A 21507-nucleotide genomic window follows, 5' to 3' on the forward strand; every position below is an offset into this window, starting at 1 on the left:
TGAAGGTATGATCCCATGTAGAAGGCAACCAATTGATGTGTCTCTCTCACATTGATGTTTCTCTCTCTCTCTCCCCTCCCCACCTCCTTTGCACTCTCAATGGAAAAAATACCCTCAGGTGAGGATTAAAAAAATAATCTATATATATAAAAACTTAAGTGACCATTATGACCAGTCACTATGACGGCCACTGAACATCAGGGGGCAGAAGCTCAACGCAGGAGCTGCTCCCTGGTGGTCAGTGTGCTCCCACAGCCAACCTCCCGCGGTCCCTCCCCCTGGCCGGCCGGTGATCGTGAATGGGCAAGACAGCCCCGATGGCCAGCCAGGCGGAGGAATCCCACCCGTGGACGAATTCATGCACCGGGCCTCTAGTGATAAAATAAAGTCAAAGCTTATGTAATTTGTTGTACTACCCCCAAAATGATCTAAGTTCAAAAATTTCAGAAGAAATTCAAAAAGTAGAAGGAAATTTGGTGAGTACTGTGCCATAGTTTTCAGTTTATAAGATAGGTTTAAAAACGTGTTCAAAAGAAATGTGTGAAAATGGGTTGAGAGCTTATATTGAAACTGAATTTTGCTTGGCCCTTCCTCTCATTCTAGAAAGCCATAGCAAAGTACATTTTCTTTTAATTAATATAATGGTAGTAAGAAAGAAATTGAAAAAAGAGATATCTCCTTAAATGTAATAAGACCGAATTTAATATTAAGCAAAAAAATCAGTGATACATTTTCCAATTAAGGAAAAAGTGAAAACCAGTATATCCTAGCAGGCAATTTACTACTACATTTATCAGGCAATTTGGTAATATACTTCAAAAATCTAAGAAATTTGTATTTTATGATAATACTTCTAAGAAATATCCTATAAAGCAATCAGTTATTCAAAGATTTATGAAAAAGTATATTCACTACAGTATTATTCATAATAATGAAAAATCTAGAAAACTTAAATGTTCTGATAAATTATGGTATATAAATAAAAAAGAATTGTGTCATCATAAAAACATTAAAAACATGATAAGGAAAACTGCTCATATGCATGAAACAAAAAAAGTTAGGTTATAAAATCTGTGTGTTGATGCTGGTTACTTCTGGATGGTTGTGTTAGAATTATAGTTGACATATTTTCTGCTCTATACTTTGTAATGTTTCACTTTCTAAAATGAACACAGATTTTCTAAATAAAAGGTGTTATATTTCTTTAAAAAATATTTTTATTAATTTCAGAGAGGAAGGAAGAGGGAGAGAGAGAGAGATGGAAACACCAATGATGAGAGAGAATCAATGATAGGCTGGGCTGCTTCCTGCATGCCCCACACTGGGGATCTAATTGAGCCTACAACCCGGGTATGTGCCCTGACCGGGAATCGAACTGTGACCTCCTGGTTCATAGGATATTATGTATACAGGTATATAAGTTAAGGAAAAAATGAGCTTACTCTTTTTATGTATTTTTAAAAATCCTGCCTAATTGACAAAATTGAACAGAGAGGATAGTTCTCCAATAATAGAGACCTCGTTACTTCACTTTCACCAATGAATAGAACAACCACAGAGATCAATAATGAACCAAAGAACTCAAACAACACTGTAAACCAATCAAACCTAACAGACATCTGGAACTCTTCACCTGCGAGTATCAGCATATACATACTTGCTTCTAAAGAGCATATGAAACATTACAAGACCATATGATAGCTTAAAATAAAAATCTTAATAAATTGAAACACAAATTGTTAGGGGAAGAAATAGAATATTGGGGACTAGCTATCATTATAAGAAATATTAATTGTGCTCTGTTAACTGTGATTGTGTTGCTCTAATTAAAGAAAGCATATTCTAACCTGGCTGGGAGTTGTATGCCCCTGGGACCTGGGTAACCTTGGAATGTGGTCCATTCTATCCGAGAACTGCCTATTAGTATGGAAAGATTAACAAACTTGTTTCCCAAACAATGGAGTCCCCTCCCCAGCCCGCAATGCCTATAATCCAAGCATGTCAAACTCAAAGGCTAACACAGGCCAAATAAACAAGGTTTAAGTTTATGTGAGTTGCAGGGACAACGAAGACCAATGAAGACCACGGCTTTGTGTATGTGCCAGCAAAGCCATGGAGGCCATTTACCCGATGTGCTATTCCATACATAACCCTATACTGTATATTATGAATCAATAAAAAATTTACAATTTTTAATTATAAACCTGTGTTTTCTATCAAAATTACTTCTTGCGTGAATTTTGGGACACCCTTTAGCTGCAATAAAAAACAATATGGTAGCTTTCAACAGTAGAGTAGGACAAGTGGAGGACCAAATTAGCGAATCAGAAGACAGGCAAGTAAAACACACCCAATCTGAACTGTAATTGGAGAAAAAAAATCAAAAGACAGAAAGAGAACCTGAGGGAGCTTTGAGACAACATGAAATGAAGCAACATATGTATAATAGGGGTGCCAGAACGACAAGAAGAGGAAAAGGTTAGAAAACCTATTTGAAGAAATAATGTCAGAAAACATCCCTGACTGGGGGAAGAAAAAAGTCAGACAAGCACAGAGAGTCCCATACAAGATGAACCCCAAAAGACCCACACTAAGACACGTTGTAATTACAATGGCCAACGTTAACAACAAAGAGAGAATCTTAAAGGCTGCACGATGAGAGAGAGAAAGTTACCTACAAGGGATCTCTCACTAGAGTATCAAATTATTTCTCAACAGAAACACATCAGGCCAGAAAGAAATGGAAGGGAGTATACAAAGTGATGCAAAGCAAGGGACTGAATCCAAGAATACTCTCTCCAACAAGGCTATCATTCAAAATTAAAGGGGAAATCAGGAGCTTCACAGACAAAAAAAAGCCTAAGGGAGTTTATCACTACCAAGCCAGCAATGCAAGAAATGCTAAAGGGAATGCTGTAAAAAGAAGAAATAAGAAGGTAAGAAAGAACACAGGCACAAAAATAGAAATGACTACAAACAAGTATCTATCAATAATAACTTTAAATGAAAATGGTCTAAAAATACTCCAATCAAAAGACCTCGAGTGGCTGAATGTATAAAAAACATTACCCATATATATGCTGTCTACAAGAGACCCACTTCAGAACAAGAGACTCACACAGACTGAAAGTGAAGGGATTGAAAAATATCTTTCAGGCAAATGGAAATAAAAAAAAGCTGGGGTAGCAATACTTATATCTGACAAAATAGACCTCAGAGTGAAGGCCATAACAAGAGATAAGGCAGGCCACTTCATAATACTAAAGGGATCGATACAACAAGAGGATATAACTCTGGTAAACATATATGCACCCAATGCAGGAACACCCAAATACATAAAAAAAAATTCTGGATGATATCAAGGGAGATATCGACAGCAATGCAATCATAGTAGGGGACTTTAATACCCCACTGACAACACTGGATAAATCCTTTAGACAAAAAAATCAGCAAAGAAACAGCAATCCTAAATGACTTACTATATCAAATGGACTTAATTGACATCTTTAGACCATTCCACCCCAAAGCTATAGAATATACATTCTTCTCAAGTGCACATGGGACATTTTCAAAGATAGACCACATATTGGGTCACAGGCAAAAATCTCTCCACATTCAAGAAGACTGAAATCATATCAAGCATCTTCTCAGACCACAATGGCGTAATATTAGAAATAAACTACAATAAAAACAATAAAAAAAATTCAAACACTTGGAAGCTGAATAGCATGCTATTAAAAAATGACTAGGTTATCAAAAAGATCAAAGAATTAAAAACATCCTGCAAACGAATGACAATGAAAACACAACAATCCAAAACCTATGGTACACAGTGAAAGCAGTCCTGAGAGGGAAGTTCATAGCATTATAGGCTTATGGAAAAAACAAACAAAAACAAAAACAAAAAATCAAGAAAAACTGGTAATAAATTATCTAACTCAACAACTTAAAGAATTAGAGAGCAAGAAGAAAAGCCCAGAGTGAGCAGAAGAAAGGAGATAATAAAGATCAGAGCAGAAATAAATGACATAGAGACCAAAAACAATACAAAAGATCGATGAAACCAAGAGCTGGTTCTTTGAAAGGATAAACAAGATTGATGAACCTCTAGCCAGGCTCACCAAGAAACAAAGAGAGAGGACCCAAATAAACAAAATCAGAAATGAAAGAGGCAAAATAACAACAAACCCCACAGAAATACAAAAGATAGTAAAAAAATACTATGAACAACTCTACTCCAACTAACTAAACAACCTACAGCAGTAGTTCTCAACCTTCTGGCCCTTTAAATACAGTTCCTCATGTTGTGACCCAACCATAAAACTATTTTCGTTGCTACTTCATAACTGTAATGTTGCTACTGTTATGAATCGTAATGTAAATATCTGATATGCAGGATGGTCTTAGGCGACCCCTGTGAAAGGGTCGTTCGACTGCCAAAGGGGTCGCGACCCACAGGTTGAGAACCGCTGCTCTAGATAATAATAGACCTTCACGCACCTTGCCCTACCCAGTTTCTGTTCCATATATAGCTTCTTTCAGAGCAGTACTTCTAGCACACTTCAAAAAGTGTCAGAAGCCAAGAAATTTTCATAGAACATTCCTGCAATATAAAGCCCAGAAGATGGGGCCATATCTACTCTATGCAAAGTAAAAAGGACTAATTTAGATAATAAAATGAAGAACTTCTGATATTATTTGAAGTAACTGAGAGTTGGCAGTTTATGAACTAAAATTATATAATTATAGCTTTTGGATTTTTGTTTATCATTCTATTTTTTCAGTTGTTTTATTTTTTTTAAACTGATGGCATCATAACTCCATTATATGAACCTCTTAATTGCTCTAAGTTTCATTTTTTTGCCCAATTTAAAACATTAATACCAATGAAAATGAACATGCTGGATAAAATTATTTTATTAATAATTCATCTAGTGACATTAAAAAATCTTAACTATTTTTCCTCTTTCTCTTTAGAGAAACCCATATACAAAAAAATTTCTTAGATAAACACGTATGTTTACAAGTTTAACTACTTGTGTCACAAAGATTGAAACAGCTAAACAATAAGTAAATGCATTTTGCCCACAGATTGATGACAATTAAAACGAAAAAAAACTATCAATAATTTGAAAAATAGAGGTTTTTCAGCCCCAATATTTGTTTTTCTAAACTAAAAAAATAAAATAAAATTTATAAAAGCAACTCACGTTCCATGTGCTCAAACATTACTGAAAAGAGGAAGTCTCGTGGTGTCATGTAATATTCTCCTTCGTGTTCCAGTGAAGAAAATTGCATGAAGCGCTGTTTACGAAGAGACAACTTCTTCATCATCTTTCCACAGTCACCATTTTTCTAAAATAAAAAAAAGGCAATGTAAGACTTCTTTCAGTATTATTCCCCAACTTAACTCCTTCTAGAATAATCTTACAGCTAATGAATAAATGTGTAAAATAATGAGAGAGGGTGAGAAGAGCCAAGAAGAAATGCAAATCAGGATAAGAAACTGATAAGGAGTAATGTTTTAGACAGGCTTGTCAGGGAAGGCCTTTTTAAAGAGGTGACAGCGCCCTGGCCAGTTTGGCTTAGTGGATACAGCGTCGGCCTGCAGACTGAAGGGTCCCAGGTTTGATTCCGGCCAAGGGCACATGCCAGGGTTGTGGGCTTGATCCCCAGTGGGGGGGCATGCAGGAGGCAGTCAATCAATGATTCTCTCACATCACTGATGTTTCTATCTCTCTCTCCCTCTCCCTTCCTCTCTGAAATCAATAAAGAAATATATATATATTTTAAAAAGAGGTGACAGTAAGGAGACTGAATGAGGTATAGCTACTGAGATATGGGGCTCTCAGGAAGAAGAGCATACTAAGCAAGAGGTAAAGACAGGAATAAACTTGGTGTGTTCAAGGAACAGTGTGGCAGAAGATCAGATCAGATAGGTAGGCAACAGATCACGTCAAGTTGTGTTTCCATAAAGATAAACTATGGTATATCTGGCAAATAACTGTTTTGAGAAATATATTTACATTGTGGGTGGGAAGTGCTAAAAGAACAAGAATGGGTCAAATATTGTTAGTGTAGGAGTCTGTAGTCTTTGCAAAGGAACCTAGATCTTGACCCAAATGCTGATAGAGACAATACTGAAATATTTATTGCTAACCTTTCATTGAGCACTTACAATGTGTGACGCACTGTACTAATTAAGTACTTCGCACAGATTATTTAATTAATCATCCCAATAACTGGACAATAGATACCACATTAGATACAAAAGCTATAAAGTAAATGGCAGAGTCAGGATAAAAGAGCAGGTGTCAGCCTGGCCGGCATGGCTCAGTGGTTGAGCACTGACCCATGAACCAAGAGGTCACTGGTTCGATTCCCGGTCAGGGCACATACCTAGGTTGCAGGTTCGATTCCCAGTTGGGGTGTTTATGGAAAGGCAACCAATTGATGTCTTTCTCTCTCTTTCAAAACAAAAATCAATGAGCATGTCCTCGGGTGAGGATTAAAAAAAAAAAAAAAAGAATGTGAGTATTATCTGTGAAATTCAACATTATACTCTCACTCTAGATAGTTTTCCTTAAGGTGCTGCCCTAACTTGGACAACATCCTTCCTTGGACACACCACTCCCCTTTCACACAGACTACTGATCGATTATTCAACATGACACACAGGTGATGGTCAATGAATGCTGATTAGAAATGAAATGGGGAAACATAAATTTCAGTTGCTCAAACCCCTCCAGATTCAAAATCCCTTTTTGGCTAATCTCAATTCTTTCTCATGATTTGATAATGACTTCTTTGAGCAGCTAGATTTATACCTCTTTTGTGTTTCGTGCAGTGCCTAACAGAATACTAACATATATGGAACACTCAGTAATACTACAATGATCTGTACCCTTAGAACTTATCTATTCATGTCCTTCCTTTTCTTTCCCCTTAAATTACTAATAAAAATCACTTGAGGGGCATGTTTTAATTATACGAGTCTATACTCATACAAGTAATCAGAAAACTAAATTTTATTAATACTTCCTAAACATTTTATTCATGAGGCAGATACATTATCATTTTATTTAATAAATCTATATAAAGTATCTAAAAGAAAACAGCAATAAACAAGATGAACATTAATTCCTACTAGAATGTCCTAAGCGCTTTGTTAGTAAGTTTATAGAAAGTATATGATGGGATAGGGAAGCAGGATGGGTTAAGAGTCTTCTCAGTAAATACCATAGCACTGGCAAAGTCCTAGAGAGAGAGAGCACGATATTTTATTTTTTAAAAATGTTTGATTTTTAGAGAGAGAGGAAGGGAGAGGGATAGAGAGATAGAAACATCAATGAGAGAGGAACATCATCAATTGGCTGCCTCCTGCACACAGAGCAACCTCAGTTCCTGGGTCAACACTCAATAGCTAGACTACACAAGCAAGGCGAGCATGATATTTTAGAAGAACTGGAAGAAGTTGAACATGGGCATAAACATTATTAGCTAGAGAATTATTTATTATACAAATGTTTATAGTCTATTAAGAGATTAACAAAAGTAAGTAATCTGTACAGAAATGCAGTATATTTCCAAATCCTTAAACAAATGTTGGCTTTTATACTTCCTAATATCTAAGCTGTTCATGACTGGTTAAAAAAATGCCTTTACACCCCTAGCCCATTTGGCTCAATGGATAGAGTTTTTACACGTCAAATAAAATTGGACCACAGGATACAAATCTTTTCTTCCTTCCAATATTGTTATCATACACTTTTACAAAAACTTAAGTTCAATTACAGGAAAAGCACGTATACAAATATTAATTCAGCATGCTAACACATAGGTTTGGGTATTTCAGGATGTAAGGAGAAACATGACTATTATCTCCCAGGGCTAAATCAATTCCTTTCAAAAATAAAAAGCATCATAAGACAAACTATAATTTTGAGCAATTTATTTAGGGTACAAATTTCATTATAAATGTTGGTATTCATATCTAAAACCCTTGTAAGGACCAAGGGTTGTTTCAAGGCTATTTAGAGAATATCAGCACTGGAGAAAGTTGGACTCTCCAGGTATTATAGGATCTGTTGCGTAAATTAAGTTTTCTTCTTTTTTCCCCCTTTGGATTTTTGGTTTTTACTCTCAATCTATAAAATCCATTTTATTTTTATTTATTTTTTATTTTATTTTTTATTTTTTTATTGATTAAGGTATTAAAAATGTGTCTTTATCCCCCTATAAAATCCATTTTAAAATAAAATCTGGGAAGTTCTTTTCCCTATGTTAGTCCCCCCCCCCCTCCCCCCCGCCAAAAAGTATACTGTACCTTCCTAAGAGTTAACTCTTAAAATCACAGGGTCATAAAAAACCCTACAAACTGATGAGAAGGCAGTAGGAAAACATTCTTCAAACCTCCCTCTCTTAAAAACAAGAACAACAAAAACGTCCCTCTCACAAACCAACAAAAAACACACACATCCATGATGATGCAAGCTCCTCACCTCCTACTTTAAACTTATTCTAAGAAGGACCTTTTGAATACAGATAACTTGTTCCAAACTAAAATAACAATAGGATTGAAAACCAGTTTCTTCTGCTGTGTACTGGAACGAGAGGATGAAATTCTGAACCACCTCATTGTTCAGAACAACTCTAAGGAGCATTGTTCACACTTGGTCACCACACAACTGTCTAGCAAATAGCAGTCCAGTGCACTGAGGAGGGGGTATCTTTTCCATACGTGCTGGACTAATACTATCATTGATATCTCCCAATCTGCAGGGATAGTGCAGGCAGAAAAAATTACAGAATGTGCCAACTGGAAGCTCCCATCACATGTTGCATTCACTACAGGCTCAATACCTGCCATTTTTCCCACTTGTGTTCTCTCAACGGTGGGATCAGCATCAGTCAGTTATGGCTTGGTTGGGCAGAGAAATACTTTAATTACAAAGTATGGTAGCGGTGTTTGCATGGCTGATCTAGCTACCGACTATGACATGGTGAAACGAGAATTAGCACAATTTTAAAAAATAAAGAGGCCATCAAGACTGCTGATGTTGCTAAAGGTGTGAAAATGCTCACAGAACAATCACAGGCTAAACACGGAATCATTTGGGGGTCTGGAATGGATTAATTCAATTTACATTATTTCTAATGGGAAAAAAATGATTCCGTTTTAAAACAAATCACTCAGGAGCTGCCCCCTGGTGGTCAGTGTGCTCTCACAGTGAGACTGCTGCCCAGCTGAGCAACAGGCGCCAGACTACCAAGCAGCCAGCAGCAGTGGCAAGTGCAGCAGGGCCAGGATGAGCAGTAGCAGCGCCCGTCTGGGGCTCAGGCTCCTCCCCGGCCGCCTGACGCTTCACACTACTACACCTCCCAAGGGGTCCCGGATTGCGAGAGGGCACAGGCCAGGCTGAGGGACCCCACCGATGCATGAATCTGTGCACCGGGCCTCTAGTTAACAATAAAAATCACATTCTGAAACAGAAAACAAAACACAACATATAAAAGGTGATGGCCTTTATAATATCAGAGTGAAGATAAAGTGCAAGAGGACAGAACTATTTGACAAGGGAGTTGGCTGAGCTAAATACTAGGTGTACCAGTTAATAATGCGGATTTTTTTCACTAGATGGAGTTACACATATGTTGAGATATATATATATATATATATATATATATATATATATATATATATGCGATTTGATATGTATGCTATTTTGTTGTACTGACAGGAACTCTACTCCAACAAACTAGACAATCTGGAGGAAATGGACATATTCCTAGAAAAATACAACCTTCCAAAACTCAATCAGGAAGAATCTAAAAATCTCAATAGGCCAATAACTATGGAAGAAATTGAAGGAGTAATCAAAAAGCTTCCAGCAAACAAAAGCCCCGGGCCAGACAGCTTCACAGGGGAGTTTTACCAAACATTCAAGGAAGAACTAAAACCTATCCTCCTCAGACTATTCCAAAAACTTCAAGAGGAAGGAATACTTACAAGCTCATTCTATGAAGCCAGCATCACCCTAATACCAAAACCAGATAAAGACAACACAATGAAAGAGAATTACAGGCCAATATCCCTCATGAACATAGATGCCAAAATCCTCAACAAAATCTTAGCAAATCGGATCCAGCAATACATCAGAAAGATCATACACTATGACCAAGTAGGATTTATCCCAGGGATGCAAGGATGGTACAATATCTGCAAATCAATAAACGAGATACATCACATAAACAAATTGAGAGAAAAAAACCACATAGTCATATCAATTGATGCAGAAAAAGCATTTGACAAAACCCAACACCCATTTTTGATAAAAACTCTCAGCAAGGTGGGAATAGAAGGATCATACCTCAACATAATAAAAGCCATATATGACAAACCCACAGCTAACATCATACTCAATGGACAAAAACTAACACCATTTCCCCTAAGAACAGGAACAAGACAGGGATGCCCACTCTCACCACTCCTGTTCGACATAGTACTGGAAGTATTAGCCATTGCAATTAGACAAGAAGAAGAAATAAAAGGCATCCAAATTGGAAAAGAAGAAGTAAAACTGTCCTTATTCGCAGATGACATGATATTGTACATAAAAAACCCTGAAGACTCCATCAAAAAACTATTAGACTTAATAAATTAATTCCGCAATGTAGCAGGATACAAAATTAACGCCAAGAAATCTATGGCATTTCTATATACCAACAGTGAACTTACAGAAAGAGAGACTAAAAAGCAATCCCATTTACCATCACACCAAAAAAATTAAGACACCTAGGAATAAACTTAACTAAAGAGGTAAAAGACCTCTACTCAGAAAACTACAGGACGTTGAAAAAAGAGATAGAGGAAGACATAAACAGATGGAAGAACATACCATGTTCATGGATTGGTAGAATCAACATCATCAAAATGTCCATACTACCCAAATCAATCTATAAATTCAACGCACTCCCCATTAAAATACCAACGGCATATTTCACAGACCTAGAACGAACTCTCCAAAAATTCATCTGGAATAAAAAAAGACCCCGAATAGCTGCAGCGATCCTGAGAAAGAAGAACAAAGTAGGTGGGATCTCAATACCAGATATCAAGCTGTATTACAAAGCCACTGTTCTCAAAACTGCCTGGTACTGGCACAAGAACAGACATATAGATCAATGGAATAGAATAGAGAACCCAGAAATCGACCCAAACCAATATGCTCAATTAATATTTGACAAAGGAGGCAAGAACATACAATGGAGTCAAGACAGTTTCTTCAATAAATGGTGTTGGGAAAACTGGATAGATACATGCAAAAAAATGAAACTAGACCACCAACTTACAGGATACACAAAAATAAACTCAAAATGGATAAAGGACTTAAATGTAAGATGGGAAACCATAAAAATACTAGAGGAATCCAAAGGCAACAAAATCTCAGACATATGCCGAAGCAATTTCTTCACCGATACAGCTCCTAGGGCATTGGAAACTAAAGAGAAAATAAACAAATGGGACTACATCAAAATAAAAAGCTTCTGCACAGCAAAAGAAACCATCAACAAAACAACAAGAAAGCCCACTGCATGGGAGAACATATTTGCCAATGTTATCTCCAATAAGGGTTTAATCTCCAACATTTACAAGGAACTCATACAACTTAACAAAAGGAAGATAAACAATCCAATCAAAAAATGGGCAAAGGACCTAAATAGACACTTTTCAAAAGAGGACATTCAGAAAGCCAAGAGACATATGAAAACATGCTCAAAGTCACTAATCATCCGAGAAATGCAAATCAAAAGAACAATGAGGTACCATCTCACACCTGTCAGAATGGCTATCATCAACAAATCAACAAACAACAAGTGCTGGAGAGGATGCGGAGAAAAAGGAACCCTCCTGCACTGCTGGTGGGATTACAGACTGGTGCAGCCACTATGGAAGACAGTATGGAGTTTCCTCAAAAAACTAAAAATGGAACTCCCATTTGGCCCTGTGATCCCACTTCTAGGAATATATCCCAAGAAACCAGAAACACCAATCAGAAAGGATATATGCATCCCTATGTTCACAGCAGCATAATTTACCATAGCTAAGATTTGGAAACAGCCTAAGTGCCCATCAGCAGATGAATGGATTAGAAAACTGTGGTACATCTACACAATGGCATACTATGCTGCTGTAAAAAAGAAGGACTTCTTACCATTTGCAACAGCATGGATGGAACTGGAGAGCATTATGCTAAGTGAAATAAGTCAGTCAATGAAAGAAAAATACCACATGATCTCACTCATTTATGGATAATAAAGACCATTATAAACTGATGAACAAAAATAGATACAGAGGCAGAGCAGCATCAAACAGACTGTCAAATTATAGAGGGAAGGCCGGGAGGGTTGAGGGGCCAGGGCGGGGGGGTTGGTAAGAGATCAACCGAAGGACTTGTATGCATACATGTGGGCATAACCAGTGGACACAAGACACCGGGGAGGTGGAGGGGAGGCCGGGGGAATGTCAAGGGGGGCAAAAAAAGGAGACGTGTGTAATACTCTTTGTAATAATTTAAGCAATAAAATTAAATTAAAAAACAAACAACAACAACAACAAAAAAACAAACAAAAACCCCTTCATATGTCAGCAGTTCTCAACCTGTGGGTTGCGACCCCTTTGGCGGTCAAACGACCCTTTCACAGGAGTCGCCTAAGACCATCCTGCATATCAGATATTTACATTACGATTCATAACAGTAGCAACATTACAGTTATGAAGTAGCAACGAAAATAATTTTATGGTTGGGTCACAACATGAGGAACTGCATTTAAAGGGCCAGAAGGTTGAGAACCACTGTCATATGTCAAATTTGCTGAAGGTGTTAACATCATAGATATTTTTACACTTAAAAATGTTGAATTTCGTGCCAAAATAAGAGTATTTGCGGGAAGTTTTAATTTAGTACTTTATTTTGAACAAAAAGTTATCGTATACCTCGGGAAGCTTATGGTGAACATGCTCTATCTCAAGATACCTGTGAACGCCGGTTTAAATGCTTTAAAAATGATGATTTCGATGTGCAAGACAAAGAATGTCCAGGACAACCGAAGAAGTTTGAAGACCAACAATTACAAGCATTATTGGATGAAGATACATGTCAAAGTCAAAAACAACTTGCAGAAAGATTAAATGTTGCTCAGCAAATGATTTCCGATCGTTTACAAGCAATGGGAAAGATTTTAAAAGAAGGAAAATAGGTGCCACATCAACTTAATGAAAGACAAATGGGAATCTGAGAAGTCATCAGTAAAATGTTGCTTCAACGGCACGAAAGAAAAAGGAAAGAAAGTATTTTTTGCATTGAATTGTGACTGGTGATGAAAAGTGGATTTATTTTGAGAATCCCAAATGCACAAAATGGGTTAACCAATCAACATCGACTGTAAGGCCAAATTGCTTTGGAAAGAAGACAATGCTCTGCGTTTGGTGGGATCAGGAAGGTGTGGTGTATTATGAGCTTCTAAAACCAGGTGAACCTGTTAATACTGATCGCTACCGACAACAAATAATCAATTTGAACCACGCTTTGATCGTGAAACGACCAGAATGGGCCAGAAGACATGGCAAAGTAATTCTGTTCCATGATGACGCACCATCACACACTTCAAAACCAGTTAAAGACAGGTTAAAAGATCTTGCCTGGGAAGTATTAACCCACTCGCCGTATTCACCGGACCTTGCTCCTTCAGATTACCACTTGTTCTGATCGATGGCACACGCACTTTCTGAGCAGCACTTCAAAACGTACGAAGAAGTGGAAAATTGGGTCTCTGAACGGTTTGCCTCAAAATAAGAAAAGTTCTATTGGGATGGTATCCACAAATTACCTGAAAGATGGGGGAAATGTGTAGCTAGCGATGGACATTACTTTGAATAAAGCACTTTTGATGTTTCTCTTGAAATTATTGTTTTCTTTGATTACAAAATCTGCCATTATTAACCGGTATACCTAGTAAGCAAAGGGGGAAAATACCATAATAAAACATTTAAAAACTTTAAGAAACAGTAAAGATTAGAGTGGACACTGCAGAAAAACTATGGACAATGTGCTAGAGAAAAAACAGATAGAAGGCAGAAGAAATTCACCAGAAAAAGCAATTAAGAGAAAAGAATGTCGATTTTTTTCTATTCCAACCCCTCCCCTCTCCCAACTCTATCTAGGTGGCCCCCACTCTACTCCCACCTTCATAAGAGTGGGCATTTCCCAAAGCACACTTTTTCCAAATCACTCCCCCCCCCCCAAATAAAAAATAAAAGAGAGAAAAGAATGTCCACACATATGACCAATACCAAGAAGTCAACATAGGAATAATTTGCTGTGCTTCAAGAAGAGAAAGAGCAAATCAAACATCTATTTCAAAAATACAGGGGAAGGGCAGGGGGGGAACTTTACTGAAATGCACAAAGACTTGTGTTTGCTACTTTACTTGCCACTGCCCTATGTGTACTCTAGGTTTGACTAATTCTAGAAGACCTCAGGGGAGATTCATCAATTATAGTCTCTTTCAGAAATCCTAAATGAGGTTAGAATCATGATGCCCTTATTGCTGGATTCAACCTAAGAGCTGTTCTCTAATACAAAAAATGACACAAGAAAGGATGAGACATGACTGATTTCTAAGATTATTCTCAAGACACGTACCACCCTTCTGCAATATGTGATGAAAGTGGTGCAGGGGACAGCACATCCAAGCTATTCAACTGGAAAGGCCGAAGAGGATTTTTTTGCCCCTCCCCACCTTAACTTGCTCCTGCAGTTTAAGAGAACTATTCACGTGGAAGTGGACCAAACAATAGTCTACCTTTATCTGAATAATGAGATTCCACAAGACACTGTACAAAGCTACCCTGTGGGCCAATGTGTACTGTCACACATAAATAACAGATGGGCCGGCAAGAGGGAACAGCTGCCTGGGAACCAGCTCCTAAGAATGAATGGTAGGAATGTGGTTGTGGAGATCAAAGGCCTGCTTGGGGTCTGCTGGTAGCTGTTATCCTGAACCACCTGACACACCAAATGGGGGGTCCTATAGGTGGAAAGTGATGGGAGTGCACAAATTCTTATAACCACAACTATAACCTGCATCTATAGCTAAATACATGGGAAAGGAGGGGCAGGAGAACTGCTGGGGCTGGGGTCTGTACTGAGCACCTGAAAACAATCCATATGGTTCTGCTTATATGTAAAATGCTCCGTGGATTTCCAGGATTACTTGTAATGCAGTAAAATACGTGACAAAGGAATTAAGAGCAATGAGTGATGTGAACTGGATAAAAGAGATCTTTGAAAGCTGATGACTTCTGTTAAAGCGTTTCACCAGTTTATTGCCGTAAAAGCAACAGGTGCTTCACCAGTCTGTCTCTACTTTTTATCCATGAAATGACAAACTGGAAAAAGTTAGCTCTCTGTTCTTTGTTGAGCATTCTTTGGTCTCTACATTTCTCAGGAAGAAAGTGTGTGTGTGGGGGTGGGGTGGGGGGAGGGCCTTTCTTAGCATTAGATAAAATGTGTAAAACCTTATTCATTTGGGACCTTTATTTTGGATTCTGTAATAATCTGGATAAAATGTAATTGCTTTGTTGTTTCTGAACTTTCTGTGGTGTAATTGAAAGACTATCTTTTCTTAAAGAAAATTTTCAGTCATTTTACAAAACTTTTCCATTTTGTTCTGAATCAGAGAGACACTATGGTATGTGAAATAAAATACTGCCAGACGAAGTTAGAAATATTCACTGCATAAGCTATGCTCATGATAAATTCTACAAAAAGACAGCCAAGGACACAAAAGTCATCCCGAGAATGCAGGAAGCCCTGGGATTTGCTCTCCAGCTTCTGAAGAGCTAGTCTCGTTTGGAAGGGAAACTGGAAGGGAGGTGGTGTGGCTCTTCTTACATGAGCATGGCAGAAATAGCATATGCTTATATTTACTGATTCTTAAAAATACCCTGGTATTCTGTCTGAGGAAGGGTGGCAACTGTCAGGAGATGCTGATGGGTACAGCAATAATATCTTCTCTTCTAGTAACTGCTTTCTCTTTCCTGCTGAGGTCACTGAGCAGAACACTCATCTACCTTTCCTCCAATATTACCTTTCAGGGGGTATATCATAACTACATAAATTTTTGTTTATGCTGTAAACAGAAAGTTTAAATTAGGTTTCAAGTAACTAAAAGGAGACTAGAGCCTTAACTTAAAATCTCAATACACTCCTCAAGTTTGATCAAAATCATTAATTGCAACCACAACTAAATCATATTTCTCTTAAGAAATTACTGATTTACTTTTAGCTCATTTCCCTATGTAGGAGAAGGAAAATACTATTTTGTGCACTCCTTTTACAGCTATTCAACATCGGTCTATCGAATAAATATTATGTGTCTACTATGACCAAGCACTGCACAGAGATAAAATGACAAATGGATAGATGCTCCCTTTCTAGAGGGGGAGGCACAACAAAAGGTGGTCAGTGCTAGACAGAAGTATGAAAGAAGCATCCAGCATTCAGCAGATGTGTCCCATTATGATAAATTTCAAACTCTGATTATTTTTAAATATTTATTGACCGTGACATTCTGACTTATTTTTCAAAATGATTATAATTTTCAGTTTTTATAATTAAACTTAACTAAACACTAGTAACAGGTTGGTACAAGTTTATCTGGATTGTGGTCTCTTTTCTTCTGGCAGATGAGAAGTGCAGCCAAGTAGTAACAAGGAACCTGTGTGATACAAGCTATGATCTGATTTCAGAAACCTCAGCCATGTAAAAAAGTTCCTTGGAACTGAGAACTTCCAATAAGCCTTGGAAAGTGATGCTGTTACAGGCTACTGAGAGGGTTAATACTTAGGAATTGTGTTCTACAATATATGACAGTGCGGCACAAAGGGATGGATTAAAGGACCCCTTTCCTTCCTCCCACCCCTTCATGGGAAACAGGTGCTGTCTGTTTCATTTTATAGTATATTTTATAGTTGGGATTGCAGAAAGAAAGTGATTCATTCACACAGTATTTTGCACAGTCCCCAACCCCCCATTCTCTGTGATCCACTTGGACTTCCATATCCCCAATCCACAGCAAAAGAATGTCCCCTCCATACCCTTCCTCAGGTTACAGGACACTCATAGTAAGGATGGACTTCCAAAGCTTGTGGCTGAATACTGAGAGCCGTTTACTTCTCTAGCACAAGTCCTTTAAGCCCCACATCCTAATCCTACACAAAATGTGATAAAATATTGAATGATTTATTTTTAATTTTTTTATTATATTTAAAAATTCTGTTACTATTATTTTTATGAATTGGTCTTTGTACAAAACAAATATGTACTGTACTGACATAAATATCAGCTTTAGTTTTGTTCATTGTAAACATGATGGCTTGTTCTTAGCTTCAATATTCATCTGGCTAACTTTGATGAGCTTCAATAAACTTTTATAGCCTATCTTTGCAGAAGACAGATTAAATAGCCATTTACTGCTTCTGACAGTAATTAAAACACTTCACAAATCATGTAATACAGCTGTTTTCTTTTTTAAAAAAATATTTCTTTATTGATTTCAGAAAGGGAGAAGGGGGGGGAGAGAAACATCAATGATGAGAATCATTGATCAGCTGCCTCCAGCAGGTCCCCTACTGGGGATTGAGCCCGCAACCCAGGCATGTGCCCTTGGCCGGATTCGAACCTGGGACCCTTCAGTCTGCAGGCCAACACTCTATCCACTGAGCCAAACCAGCTAGGGCTACAGCTGTTTTCTTGTCCCTTTTATTGTTTGGCTAACTTATTTGTTAAGAACTCTGGTAATTACCTCTTTTAGTTCTTCCAAAGTACCCATTTTGGGTTTGCTGTCCTCTTGGTGCTAACACACAGATCCCTGACTAAACTTTATCAAAGCCCTAATGACTCTGAATTTCTCAAGAACAGGAAGTATCTTTTTTCTTGGTGTCCCTAGTGCCTACTACATCATTAATATTGTTAAATGGTTAAAAATAAAGTATGCAGGAATGAATTAATTTCTATAAATGGGAATCAATTCCAAACTCAGTGTGATATTAAAAAAATAACAAATTAAAAATAGATTTCAGTCTACTCAGTGAACCAATATGCACATGCTTGGTTTTTGTTCTTATATATTTTAAATATATTTTTATTGATTTCAGAGAGGGAGACAGAAACATCAATGATGAAAGGGAATCATTTATCGGCTGCTTCCTGCATGCCCCACACTGGGGATCGAGCCCGCAACCTGGGCATGTGCCCTGACTGGGAATTGAACTGTGACTTACTGGTTCATAGGTCCACGCTCAACCACTGAGCCATGCCAGCTTGGCTGTGTTTATATATTTTAAACCCTATTAATAATTTATTAAAATACCTTTAGAGAGCTAGGTATGCACTGTGCCATGTTCAACTACACTAAAGAAATATGCACAAAGAAATAAAAGTTCTTTTATTATATTCCTTTATGTGTATGCCTTTTATTATAACCACAAATTACTGCAGTTAATTACTTTAGATAAAAAAATGCCTTCATAATAAGAGGAAAGAGGTAAAGCCACCGACAGGTGGTGCTAGTGCTAACTGTTCCAAAGCATATTGCCTTATTTTTCTCCAATTGTGGAAATTATGGAATCTCAGAAACTGGATTACACAGCTCCTTCACACTCTCCTGTTAATCTGAATGATCTAATGGATTTCGGACCTCATGCCATATTTGGTTTAAGTTTTAATAGACTTTTTTCCAGCTTTAGCTTATAGTTCATTGACATATCTTAATATGGTTTGACTAAGAAAAATTTTGCTATTAAAGTGTATTTGTAGGAAATGAGCAGGGATGAGCCAGACAGTTCATCAGAATTGACAAAATGTGTAGTTTCCTAGCAAAGGTACTAAGATGCATGCCGTTTGTATTTCTGTGGATGTTTATTAATTACATTACTAGTAAAAGTAGTACATGGGTAACACAATACAGATAGAAAAGTAATACACAGATATGACTATATATTTTGGCAAGTTAATTTACCGTTCAATAAAGCTCTGCTTTGTATCTGTGAAGTACAAACTAGAACAAGTCATTTCAGACTGGCATGGATTTACCAAATCTCCCTTTCTGCTTTTACGTTATTCTTTGGACATTTTTCATGATAAAATATTATTGTTCTCATTTAGTAATTTCTGAAGATACTTTAACAGTGAAGATTTAAAAAGATTCCATCATAGAATTTGCTCTATAGTGATTGGAAACCAAATACTGTTTTGTTTTTGTTAGTTTTTTCTTTTTGGCTTTAAAATAGCACCAAGCATAACAAGTAAACAACTGCCTTATAACTGGAAAAGAATTTCCACTTTACTACTTCCGTTGCCACTATTGGAACTTATGGCCACTTTTCTCCTTCAACTCATCAACCTTCTATGTCTTTTATAACAGTTGGTGACAAATGAGGAATGACTTTCTACATCTTAACCTTCCAGTACAGAAAATAAGTAGTATAAAACTGCTAATGAATCAGTTACTAAGTTTACATAATTGCTAGCATGTGCCCAGGCAACAGTGGGATCTCTACCAAATATGAAGTTCTTTGGGGTGCATGTTAAAGAAAAATTTTTATCTTGACCCCTGAGAATTTTAGGATCTTATATGAGAAACAAAACCAGTGAAAATGTAGTTTATGATGAGTTGTTACATACCTACTTTATGGGCAGGCATGTACAGAGCTAGCCCTTGGGTAATCCCTGTCTTTTAAAATTTATTTGGTGAATAACATACTCCTGTTCTCTCTTTTTTTAAATATGTTTTATTGATTTTTACAGAGAGGAAGGGAGATAGAGAGAAACACGGATGAGAGAGAAACATCGATCAGCTGCCTCCTGCACACCCCCTACCGGGGATGTGCCCGCAACCAAGGTACATGCCCTTGACTGGAATCGAACCTGGGACCCTTCAGTCTGCAGGCCAACGCTCTATCCACTGAGCCAAACCGGTTAGGGCTCCTGTACTTTTTTTTTTAATTCTCACCTGAGGATATCCCCCTGCCCCCCACTAATTTTAAGATAGAGTGGAAGGGAGTGGGGAGAAAAACACTGATGTGAGAGAGACACGTGGATTGGTTGCCTCCTGCATGAGCCCTGACTGGGATTAGGGTTTGAACCTGCAATTGAGATATGTGCCCTTGACTGGTGTAAAAAAATAAGGCGAGCCCCCCAATTCAGTGGTCCTGGTAGAACACAAAGCACACTCAGGAGCTAGACAGCAAGGCAAATATCTTTACTTCTACGTAGAAGGGTGCGCACACATGGTCTGGAAGCACGCGCACACTGAGCAGGCGATCTACTTGGCTTTATAATCTCTGATGCACGTGACCTGTCCCTCACTCTTGACTGGAGCTCAGCCACAAAGTCTTTCGCAATTGGCTAATTCAAAGGGAGGGTTTGGCCTTTGCCGTTTCATGGCGATGGTGGCACCCAGGGGAGTCGCAAGCCATGTGGCCAACATGGCGGCTGCCAAGTTACGCAGTCCAAAATGGCTGTCTAAACCAGCCGGGGGCAAACTACGACCCGCGGGCCGGATTCGGCCCGTTTGAAATGAATAAAACTAAAAAAAAAAAAGACCGTACCCTTTTATGTAATGATGTTTACTTTGAATTTATATTAGTTCACACAAACACTCCATCCATGCTTTTGTTCCGGCCCTCCGGTCCAGTTTAAGAACCCATTGTGGCCCTCGAGTCAAAAAGTTTGCCCACCCCTGGTCTAAACTGTTCTTTGACAGAAAAGATGATTTGTTTATTCTCACACTGGGAATCGACCCGAGACTCTTCAGTCCGCTGGCTGATGCTCTAACCACTGAGAAAACTGGCCAGAGCCTCCTGTACTCTTTATATAAAAGTTTATTCAAGTCCTAGCTTAATCTTGGAAAGAAGGAACAGATATTAGCAGGCTAGATAGACAGCGCCTGACATACTGAAACGAAATGGGGGAAAGGAGCAGCAGATATTTGCAGGCTAGAATTGATAGAGCCTGACATTTTGAAATGAAATCAGGCAACTCAAATCTCCAAACTTGAATTGCTAGTGAAGTCCCAAAGAGTAACTCTGAATATTTAAAGACTTGGGTGGATTTGGTCACTTTGTTTAGTGTAAAATTAGTTCCTAAATATTTGTGGTCATTGTTTAGGTTCTCTTTTAACTTATAATTTTAAAAAACTTTGTAGATGTAACATGTATTATTACCAGTATTAATAACATTCCTAAGAATTTATAGGCGGACTCCTTAGGCTCTGAAAACTTGAATAAGCCAACTCCCTCACAGGCAAGGGGGTAAAGAGAAGAAATTTGAAGATGCTCCCTAGGATGATGAATCTTTATGATTTAAAGGGAAGGGATATAGAAACAGACAAAGGCATTTATAAAGGTTTAACCAGGATAAGCTAGTACCATAGGGCTAACAG

General features: G+C 37.8%; 1 protein-coding gene across 7 annotated transcripts in view; it reads right to left on the reverse strand.

Annotated features, from left to right (window-relative positions):
• Nucleotides 1-21507, reverse strand: part of MICU2 (mitochondrial calcium uptake 2) — a 97838-nt gene that overhangs the window by 60377 nt on the left and 15954 nt on the right. For all 7 annotated transcript variants that reach the window (XM_023751211.1, XM_023751208.1, XM_023751209.1 and 4 more), the window contains exon 2: nt 5211-5355. In XM_023751211.1, the coding sequence (XP_023606979.1) occupies nt 5211-5355 (145 nt within the window). The remainder of the gene's footprint in view (nt 1-5210; nt 5356-21507) is intronic.

This window comes from Myotis lucifugus, unplaced genomic scaffold (genome assembly GCF_000147115.1).
Source record: "Myotis lucifugus unplaced genomic scaffold, Myoluc2.0 scaffold_19, whole genome shotgun sequence".
Classification (NCBI taxonomy): domain Eukaryota; kingdom Metazoa; phylum Chordata; class Mammalia; order Chiroptera; family Vespertilionidae; genus Myotis; species Myotis lucifugus.